This window comes from Ceratina calcarata, unplaced genomic scaffold (assembly GCF_001652005.2).
Source record: "Ceratina calcarata isolate Rehan_Ccalc_2016 unplaced genomic scaffold, ASM165200v1 scaffold143, whole genome shotgun sequence".
Taxonomy (NCBI): Eukaryota; Metazoa; Arthropoda; class Insecta; order Hymenoptera; family Apidae; genus Ceratina; species Ceratina calcarata.
The window spans coordinates 33628-44306 of record NW_017135443.1 but is presented as its reverse complement, the minus strand read 5'-3'; the positions used below and the strand labels follow the sequence as shown (position 1 = coordinate 44306).

The 10679-nt window shown below is 31.9% G+C and overlaps 3 protein-coding genes across 3 annotated transcripts; all 3 read right to left on the bottom strand.

Annotated features, from left to right (window-relative positions):
• Positions 1 to 514: 514 nt before the first annotated feature.
• Positions 515 to 3050, bottom strand: LOC108630500 (uncharacterized). The gene is made up of 7 exons (XM_018033836.2): positions 2494 to 3050; positions 2190 to 2386; positions 1938 to 2110; positions 1642 to 1858; positions 1372 to 1554; positions 1110 to 1293; positions 515 to 1028 (listed from the first exon to the last, which is right to left on the bottom strand). Exons 1-7 carry the CDS (start codon positions 2592 to 2594, stop codon positions 698 to 700), a joined length of 1386 nt encoding a protein of 461 aa, XP_017889325.1. The 5' UTR covers positions 2595 to 3050; the 3' UTR covers positions 515 to 697.
• A 355-nt stretch (positions 3051 to 3405) lies between these two features.
• Positions 3406 to 7302, bottom strand: LOC108630672 (cysteine-rich hydrophobic domain-containing protein 2). Its single transcript, XM_018034095.2, has 4 exons — positions 6819 to 7302; positions 6365 to 6575; positions 6142 to 6258; positions 3406 to 5845 (listed from the first exon to the last, which is right to left on the bottom strand). The coding sequence occupies exons 1-4, from the start codon at positions 6935 to 6937 to the stop codon at positions 5795 to 5797; spliced, it is 498 nt and encodes a 165-aa protein (XP_017889584.1). The 5' UTR covers positions 6938 to 7302; the 3' UTR covers positions 3406 to 5794.
• Positions 7303 to 7623: 321 nt separating this feature from the next.
• LOC108630456 (condensin complex subunit 2) lies at positions 7624 to 10152 on the bottom strand. Its single transcript, XM_018033763.2, has 2 exons — positions 9938 to 10152; positions 7624 to 9832 (listed from the first exon to the last, which is right to left on the bottom strand). The coding sequence occupies exon 2, from the start codon at positions 9756 to 9758 to the stop codon at positions 7743 to 7745; it is 2016 nt and encodes a 671-aa protein (XP_017889252.1). The 5' UTR covers positions 9759 to 9832; positions 9938 to 10152; the 3' UTR covers positions 7624 to 7742.
• Between the last annotated feature and the right edge of the window lie 527 nt (positions 10153 to 10679).

The following is a 10679-nucleotide window of genomic DNA, read 5'->3' as shown; positions in this document are numbered from 1 at the left end:
GTATATTATTTTGTTTTAAATGTGCATAATTTATGCAAGTGTGTGTATATAAAAATATGTGCTTCATAATTGTAATACATACTAAATTATGAAATCAGTAGATATATGGGAGGGAAGTTCGAAAACTGCAGTATTAGTAAATAATTATGGGGACCAGTTAATTGATTTGTAAAATTTAAATGTGAATTAAAATTATAACGATGAATATAATTTATTAAATCTCTTCATTTTTGTGAAAAATCTAGTTTGTCAAATTATTATTTAACGCGTGTACTTGTGATATCCAGCTGCACCGGCCTTTTTTGTCGTAAGTCAAAACAAGTTAGTTAATATATACAGTGATATCCATAAATATTCGTACACATTTAAAAACTGAGCAACTTTATTAACATTGGACTCGATGAATCAATTCTTTTTCAAGTATTGGAGAGATTTGCTTACTATATGATATATAATGAAAAATTTTTAAACATTGCTGTAGGTCGGATCCATAAAGAGAAAAGAGTCAAGAGCATGACTTTTACACATTTTATTCGACTCTAATAGATGTTCAAAACATGCTTTTGCAAATCCAAGATTCGAGTGATATAAAGATAAATATACTTACATAAAAATATGTACAAGTTGCATGTTTCAAAACGTTTAAGGCAAACAGTCTTTACACAATGGGTTTTATATTTCGTCTATATAGTAACGATCAAATATGTGCAACAGTACCGATATTGTTTTGTTTAGGCACGCTACCAGAGATGGAATGTTCGCCAAGCGCTATAGCTCTTATTAGCAATATATTCGAAGATTCTACGGATTTCAATTGTTCAGGGCACTTTGAACTCAATATATATCTGTTAACGCGTTTGGAGAACGTTGAAAACATCGAGGTTTTATATTGTCTCAACGATTGCATTACAGCGCTTCGAAATTTTTCACCCGTTAGACAGTACAAAAAGAAATTGATCGCGAAATTCCAATGATATACGTGAAAACATAAACCGCGACACCATTTCAACAACAGTTTTTCTTTCAGCCTAAAAAAACGATTACATTGCAATAGTAGAAAAAGTTATTTTATCACATATATTACGATTACGTTTTTTACAAAATCATACCAATGTATATATTCTGCTTTCTTCCTCGCCTCGATAGCGGGAAATTTGATCAAAATAACATCCCAATAGAGCTCCAAAGTTTCAACCATACCGAGAGGTAGCAATAGGACTAAATAAACAGTCGATACGACGAACAGTGTTCTGGAAGTATGATGGATTCTATTTGTTTTATGTCTGAAATTTTCTGAGAAATAACATCATTGAATGTCTACGCATATCCTTGTAATCGTAACAGGTCTCTATATAAACAGTTTACACTTACGAGTTAACCGACAACGAATTTTCTCAGTTTTTTTCATATGTACGATCAATAAAATATTTCCGACAAATATACAAACTAATGGTAACCAGGTGGACAGTGCAATGTAAAAGTACATGGCACTGCCCCATGGCTTTATCTTTTTTTGGCACGGTATGAATTCAAATACGCTATCCGTTTCATATCCTGCAAATAATTTGTTGCAATTGTTTAATAGATCAAATTCATGAGGAACAATTGTAGTGTCTAATCATCAACCAGTGACCTATTTACCTCCTGAATAAAGTTTTGTTAACGATATTACAAAGCTGAGACATATCAAGATGGTAATAGTTATTACTTCGGAACGATTGTTATAACGGCCATAAATTCCGAAAGGAAAAACAATGGCAAAAACTCGCGTCCACGTGAACGCTACAACCAGCCAAGTAGATGTGAATTGAAAAAATTCCATGGTTACAGAGTTTAAAGTGCATAGAAACCTATTGTTCTAAGAAAATGATTAAATTTTCGATTACAAATAAGAAAATCTTAATCGTTTAAAAATATTATGTAATGCAACCGCTTACCATAAAAAGATTATTGACAAAGGTAAAATGGGACTTTGCAATACCCACTGCATAATTGAACACCAATGCTCCATTGTCAGACAATGCGAGCGCTTTTAAATAAAGTGATAAATTCGATTCGCACAGAATTGGTGTGCTCAACATCGCAAAGGAAATGGTATTCAACAGTACTCCTGCATCAACAATGAATTGTTCATTACAGTACAATAAACTAAATTAAACAGAAAATATCACATTTTATTCTTCGCTTACCAACTAAAATGATAAATGGTGTTATGTAGCCAAGCAGAAATCGTACAAATTTAACGAATGGCTGTAACGACACCCAGTACAATCGAACCTCGCAGGGCCATACAAATTCCAAATTTGGTTGTGTAAAATCATAAATAAAATCCAATGTCGTCAATGGCAGTGGACACGTTAAATTGGCTCTTGTATAAAAATTATGTCTGTTACGAAAGATATACACGTAAATACAAATTGTAGTTTATCGCGAATATACAAAATTTATCCTTCCTAAATACATTTTATATTTATATGTACAATTTCTTCTTACCTGATTTCATTCTTCACCGACGTTTCGACGGGCTCTATCGACTGTAGCAGCATATTTATTACCAATATGAATTGCAGAGTCATATTATTAAATAAAACCATTATATACACGTATACATTGAATTGATTGTATAAATATTAACAAAAAATATATCTTACACGTTTCAGAGATAAATATATTGAAAGAAATATCTTTTAGCTTGAGAAGTTTATGTACTTTTCTCAAACAGCTTTTGACTAGCATGACTAATAATGTCTTACTTCTCATTAAGAACTGCGAAGGCACCTGTTGTCAATTATCATAACATGGAATTATTCTTGGCAAATATCATTTCAATGCAGATAACAGCTTACGAGATCTGTACGTGTATAGTTGGAAGCAGATCTGCATCTGTAGTGTACGTTTAAACTCGTAGCAGATAATAAAACTTTCTATAACATAACATGTATTATATGTTTACATTTATTTCTATTATAAAATTGTTGCTCATTGCTCGCATGTTAAAACAAAACGGATTTTTGAATTTAGTTTCGAAGTTTATATATTACATTTTCAAATACTGCTACTCATATACTAATAAAATGACGTAAAATTAATAAAGTAACGAAAAACTTGAGCGATACGTCGGACAGGAATCATTATCATCACTTTATAGAAATATAGTTCGTAATATATTTTTTTCAACATGTAGTATATATATATACATATACAATTCACACATATCCACGAGTGAAAGGCACACATTGAAATCATGGTAGTTTAATAATATTCATTTTCGCAAAAGTATCCTAGTTTTCCTTCCATCATATCGATGACAATCACAAATTATATTCCTTCTCCGAGTAATAAAACTATTTCTTGTGCTTCTCCGAAAATTCTATGACATCAGGATAGTCGAATTAAAAAATGTTATTTCACAAACGACTTTCTAGAAATTACTTTATTACATTATCACGAAACACAATCAGCATATTATATACCAAATACAACAAAACTGATATTACACTAGGGACAGTATTTTTCATTATTTGTTCCGACTATCAAAAATATATCCCACTTGTTCCATAAATTTTGCTCAAGAATACTATACAATTCCAACAAGTTGGGTCAACACTTGTAACATCCTTCCCATCTGAATACAACATTCTTTTCTATATGATATAGTTCTAATATATAAATAACTTTATCTATTTTCGAAGGAGTAATTTCCTTATTGATTAACAACGGTGTGTTTGTATGTCCAAACTAGTAGTAAATTCGTCAGGTTTAATGCATTCTTAAAAAAAATGTACGATTATCAACTGTCTCCAGAGTTAAGGATCTGTTACATATTTACAATCATACTTACGAAGATGTACAGTTGGATTTACAATCTACAGAAAAAGTACAATCCGAGAAACCAACAATACATTCTTTTACCATAAAATGAAATTGCAGTTTTGCAATTCCACATGATTGCAATTATAAACAGCATAGAGATGTATTAATATCTCAATTAATAATCAATGCATTTTACTCTTTATTCTTTGTTCATCAAAAGATGGCTTTTAAAATATTTACATCTATTACTTACTTACAAACATCAAAAGATACTTGTACGATTCAAACTAAAAAAAAGTATGAATAGACAAACGTATACGATTACAATTACATATTAATACAAGTTATTAATACACAACGTAAGATCATAATCTTTACAGTTATCAATTCTGCACAGATCTACTTTAATAATATATATGCTTTAAACAGATGACGAGTGAAGGCTTCTTTTACATTTATAGTTCCATTACACTTACACAGTACATCAGAGCAAGTATCATGATTAAATCGAATAATGTTGATCATACAACTTTAACAATTAATTTCGAATATTTTACGAACTATTTATTATGATACAAACACCAGTATAATTGATAATTTTGTAAATCAAGTACAAACCGTGGAGAGATAAAATGATGTTTGTTGCATTTATCATATTAGCAATTCAGTAAGACATGTAATAGTGTACATATTTTTATAAATGAAAACTAGTCTTATAGTCTCAATCACAGCCACTGAATTGAAAAAGAAAAAAACAATTTTAACACTTTTCCAAGTTTCAATTCAACGTTTTCCATTCAGTATTTTTTTTTTTAATTTTCTTATATGTTATAGCCATGTAATTCTCGGCAAGATTATTCTTAATTCCTATGATAATAGTTTTCATTTTATGACAAAACATGTTCCTTTTCTGATAAGTGTCTGTGCAGAACCCTATAATGCGATACACATCGCTACAGGATGAAATTCGTTAAAATTTTGTTTAAGCACCGTGTGACAAATGTTACTGGAAATGATCTTTCACTCAATCTTTAAACACTGTACGATGATTGTACATTTCTCCCCTTAAAAAAATTATATTTTCTCGAGTTTATAATAATTTGGACATTTTGCATTGTGTTTAAAACGATTTACATTTCCATTGAAAATAGCATTCATTGTTTTTTTAATATTAGTTGTGTACTTGATATTTTAAATTATGTTAGATTCATATCAGAAAGTAAAACATGTATACATATTATCATATTTTCTAATATCACCTTGGTAAGAAATCAACCTATGGTCAAAATAAAGTTCTATATTGCATAACGCACAAGTATGTACAAATGGATATCTATAGTTTTTTGCATTTTGCAATCATACAGACATCCTTGACAATTATTTTTCGTTCTTGAATTACGAATACATATTTCATTAACATTCGTTGTACTGTATCAGATTAATTTCTTACCTGAAAGCTAGATCAACTATCGAAACTCTAATCGAGATGTAAGTTTTAAAAAAATGATTTGCAAAGTAATCAAGCCCGCTCATAATAATTGTTTTAATGACTAGTAAACTAAATATTGAGTAGAACGTTTTAAGTTTGCCTATAATTCTATTCTGTCATTTCTCCTGTGCAAATTGACGAATATCTATAATCATTCCCTATTTTTCTTTTATTGAAGAAATTAGAATTCACGAAAGATTTTTGTAATAGAAGATCAATACACAGGTTATCTTCCTTTTACATCTAACCAAACAGATTTTTAGGAATAAAATTAATAGATAGCAGAACTGTTTCTCATTCATATCTCATTGTTGTACTGTGCAATCCTACATCTTAATATTTACAAAAATAAGCATCCCACAAGTGCCATTTTTAGTAACACTTTACGTTTCCTCTCCTCTTAAGCCAGAATTGTTACATGCTCTTTACATTTTAGAGATTGCACTGATTAGGTGATGTGCACAAGTCATAAGAAAATCCAGATCTATCGTTTTAGTCAGGTTTATATATGGGTATTTTTGGAATAAATTCAATTAAAAGAACCTGAAATACAAAAGGTGAAAACGATCAAGTATATGTTTATATGTGAGCTCAGCAGATCAATACCTAAGACTAATCGAGACAATGATGTAATACTAAAAGTGCAAGATTATTTGTACTAATAAGGTTTCAGCTATTTACGTAATTAAAGTGTGAACTTTGCTCTCTCGAAGAGTTGGTAATGCGCCAGAAAACAATTTAACATAAATAGCAGGCGTTCAATAAATATTCAATATTTAGCGTCAACTTTGTAAGGCTGACAAAATGTCAAATCGTATCCAATATTTTTGTTTACTCACATATTCCATCATGGACGAAGTATCACATCTTTGTTTTGCGAGTCTCCAGTGCAATCCAAGTTTATGATACAATCTACTGTTTTCCCATTCTAACAATTTGTTCAACGAATGTTGTGTCTGTAAAATGTATAATCCAGTTATTTACTTCACTTTGATTTTTATGTAAGACAGTTGTCACATGTATATGCTTTTATGCATATATTTACAGAAATTTGATATTTACCCTTTTACTCAAACAGATAACAGGCCAAAGGGAACATCCTAAGGTACAGCAGCAACAGACACAACCACAGAACAGCCACTTGACATTAACTGGTAATGTTTTCTTCAATACACTGTTTATTCTCATGACAGTTGCTTTGAACTCTTCTGGAGCGACACGTGACACCAGGCCATTTGGAAATTCTGATTCGAAGCGATTACTAAGACCAAACCTAAAACAAATAATTGCAATTTTGATAAATCATACATAAAAGTATCCAATTTTCTTGTTTCAGTTTGTGGCGATAAAACAAATTTGATTAGATATTACATCTTACAAGAAGCGTGTCACTAATGAAAAAAACTGTCATAAAATGCAAAAAAAATAATTTATGGGGTTGGTTTCTTTGTTCTTAATAAAAAATGTTCAATTCGTAATATACAAAGAAGCTAACGAATACTAATAATCTGCTTACACAGTCATATTACCAGCGCCGCGAATAACAATAGGATCCGGCACCATTGTCACATAATGCTCTTCAAAATGTTGCTCATTTTCTTCTTCTTCCTCGTAAATCGCGTCGAAATCTGCCATTGTACGATATTCAACGGTTCCCGTTCAACGAGCAACACAATTATAATAACGTTTATTCCGTTGAAACGTTGAGTCTCTCTTCATTTATATTTAATGTAGGAATTGTATAGCGTTACACGCTTGTTTAAATGTTATGTGTAAACATTTTTGTGACCAATGGATTATTTAGGCCAAAATCAGGAAACCTTCGGTCGTTTAGTTTTTCTTAACTATTTATCACTATTTACAACACAATCACGACGACGCGCACTGCAGATAATGCTTTAGAAGTTGGATGCTTCCTTCACAGATCACGGTCACAGAGCAGTCACAGAGTCACAGCTCATCAATTTTTCATTCGATGTGATTTCAGGCTCGCCAACGTTATAATCATAACCTACAAAGAAATACCAATCCGCCAATTGAAAACATGTATATGTGGAGGAGATCCTCGGTAGTCGTACGTATGTATATGTACCATGGGTATGTACAATCAGTATATAATACATCTTCTCCAATCTCCTCGGTAACCATCGGTAACGCTCGGTTCAGCACCAACAAGAGGAGTGTTTTACTTTCTACTTCTGTTTCTATACACATACATATGTGTTATACCTAATAACAAACAATAAAATGTTCTTCTTCGTTTACTCAGTACAACACAGTACTTGTATATATTTTAACGGAATTAATAGATAACGACTGAATAAATTGGAAAATTATTTTTATTTCTTACAAAATATATTTATTTGTTCTACTTCGGTATTAACTCCAATGACTTATTTATATTTCAAGTATAAATTTGTATCATTTTATAAATACATGTTCAATTCTGATGTATGATAATGTCTGCCATGTCAGGAGAAGAATTCAATTCTAAATTTTTTTCATTCGCTAAATGCAGTAGAGATACGAAGGAGAGTGGAAAACTTAAAGCTTCCTTGTTAGTTTTGCTTAGCAAAGTCGGCAACTTTTTGTAAACGTCTCTATAGCTTTTACCATCACTCGTGCTGTCTTGTTGCGCCTGTTCTTCTGAAATATTGTTGTTATTGTTTTCACTTTCCAAACAACTCCAGATAGACTGTTTCAGTTGTTTCATGTCAACTTTCTTCGCACACGCAGAGTATGTAATAGCCACCTTCTTCGTATGTTTTGGTATAGCAACCAGATTATCTCCAATAAGGGGTGTGTATGCTTGTGTTTGCTGATACTCGACGTCTTTGTATCTATCTTCGCTCGCATTATTCTCCAAATATTCCTCATTTTGCACGTTAGGAAAAAGGTCCGAACCACCATCATTCACATTATGCATATTATCATCATCTGGCGTATCAGACAAAGAAGTGGTGTTCAAATTATTTCCATTTTCTGGTTCTTCGATTGTTTTTGGGTAAAGATAAAGTTTATTGACGTTAATAATATTGTAATGCTCATCGGACGGCAGCGTTAATATCTCTTCGTTCCATGCTGATCTAAGAGTTTTAGTGTTTAATTTAATTTTTTTACTCGGCAGAAACTTATCGTTCATAACTTCAATATCAATATTGTCATAACTTATCGTAAGCTCTACTTTTTCCTTCCTTCCTGCTTGCAAATTACGATGTTGTTGACTCTTAGCACTCTTAACAGACGAAACAGTTCTAAGATTATTAAATTTCCAATGAGACGGTCCTGCCCAATGCAAATTTGTGTTTTTGTTAACAAACGAGTACTCTGAAAGTTGTGATGGTACTGTGCTGGTTACAACTTGACGGAAATCTACAATATTTTCTATTTGGTCAGGTGTCATGGCACATCTATTTCCATTTTCTTCATCTGTTAGTTCGAGATCATCATAATGGTTCATGTCAGTAGATACATACTCATCCCCGTGCTGTACACTAGCATCCAGATTAAATTGAAATCTGTCTTCGTTATTTCTTGTACCTTCACTTAATGTTTCATCCGACTCATCATCGTCCACATTCTTAGTGTGAAAATCGAAATAGAACAAAGGTGGACAAATTTCCATTTTTGAAAGACCTTTTATCCTTGGAACATCACAAACTGTTCTCTTATCTGGAGTATCATTCCTATTTACCGTATCTACTAAAACATCGTTGTAAGGGTGCTGATAAAATCCTGAATTCGCATGGTTCGGTAACATCACTTGATATAACGTGTCCGTAGTCTGTGAATCTGATTCCATAGTTATTAACGAAGGTTTTTCAGTTTCAATATTCGTTTTCAAAGCTTCCACAGTAGTAAATATTTGTTTTTTAGTTTTCCTCTTTCTCTTCTCTAACTTTGACTTATCTCGATTTTTATTGTCTCGTATGCTATCTTCGCAATCCATTTCTTCCAAGTCTTTCTGTTTTTCGGCATCTTTCTCTTGCTTATCCAGTCCACCGACCAATTTGAGTATGTCCATATGTATACCATCAACACGAAATCCATAAATTTTCGTACTCACATCTAAGGACGTACTAGCTACTTGTAAATTAGTCATGTTGGCATCTTTTTTCTTTATCATATACGTCATGAAATCAATCATTTCCAATCTGAATGCATTCTTTGAATTAATCTTGTTCTCTGCATTAAGTTTTATACATTGAGCTATGCGTTCTGCCATTTGAGAAGACGACATTTGTCCTAAGGAGCTAAGCCCTAAAGAGGAACGTCTTTGATCTCTTGAACTTGTAGCATTTGTTGTATTATCAAAAATTTCAGAACGACGAGCCAAGCGTTCTGCTTCATCATCATTTTCAGATAAAGGAGGTTGAATCCTTTGCAATGTAACAGACTTCCTCCTTAATGGAGATGAAGAAACTGGAGAAGGCGCAGAATTTAGTATATTGGCCATATTCTGTTAAGCAATTATGTTGCCTCTTAACATGTAAATATATTGTGTTCAGTCAAACTTCTTTGTTTATACTCCTAAAAAAGATATGAACATGTACACATATATAAGATAAATACCTACAGTTTGTATTGAATAACATATACTTTATATTCAAACATTTCACAATACTGTTTGCATACCTGTTGGATCTTTTATATGAACGTGTGAAGATCGCACCTCATAAACTGTAAATTATCCTTTATTTTCGATTCAATAATTATATATTCAAGTAAACTTCTTAGATATCCGTTACAGAAATTTTTAACATACACATCGGATGACATTAGTCGTAAAAACGTTTGTGACCTATGCTTTCGGAGTCGTACACGGCACTATAGAAAGCAAAATAGGGATAATTCAAATAATTCAAGTGCTTCTCTCGTAATAATCGTTAGAGCAGCACTCGACAGTACTACAGAAAATTGGCGCGAGTAGAGAACGAGAAACGATCAGGAAATCATCAAATTCAAACAATCATTTGAAGCAATTTGAAGAATAAATAACAAATCATAAAAGAATTGTTTATAAATTGCCCAATCTAAGCTCGGAAGTCTCTCAAGAAAAATTTGAGGAATAAATTTATTTATAGCCGATATTATTTTACTCGCTTCTCTTGGTCAATATTTAATTTTTACAGGAAAATTTGAGTCATTCATTGAAAAATAGGTCAAATCTTTTTGTTTGGAAGTAAGAAAGATGTTTGTATTAGAAATTGCAATGATAACACACATTTCCTTCCATGCCATTGTGTCGACAGAGACATCTTCCGTTACAAACGCCCATTTAAAGATGGTCATCAATACTTATCTTCCAATGGTTTTGTTGAGTTGAGAGGTTGAGAATGGTGAGAGTATATACATACAACAACATACATATATATAC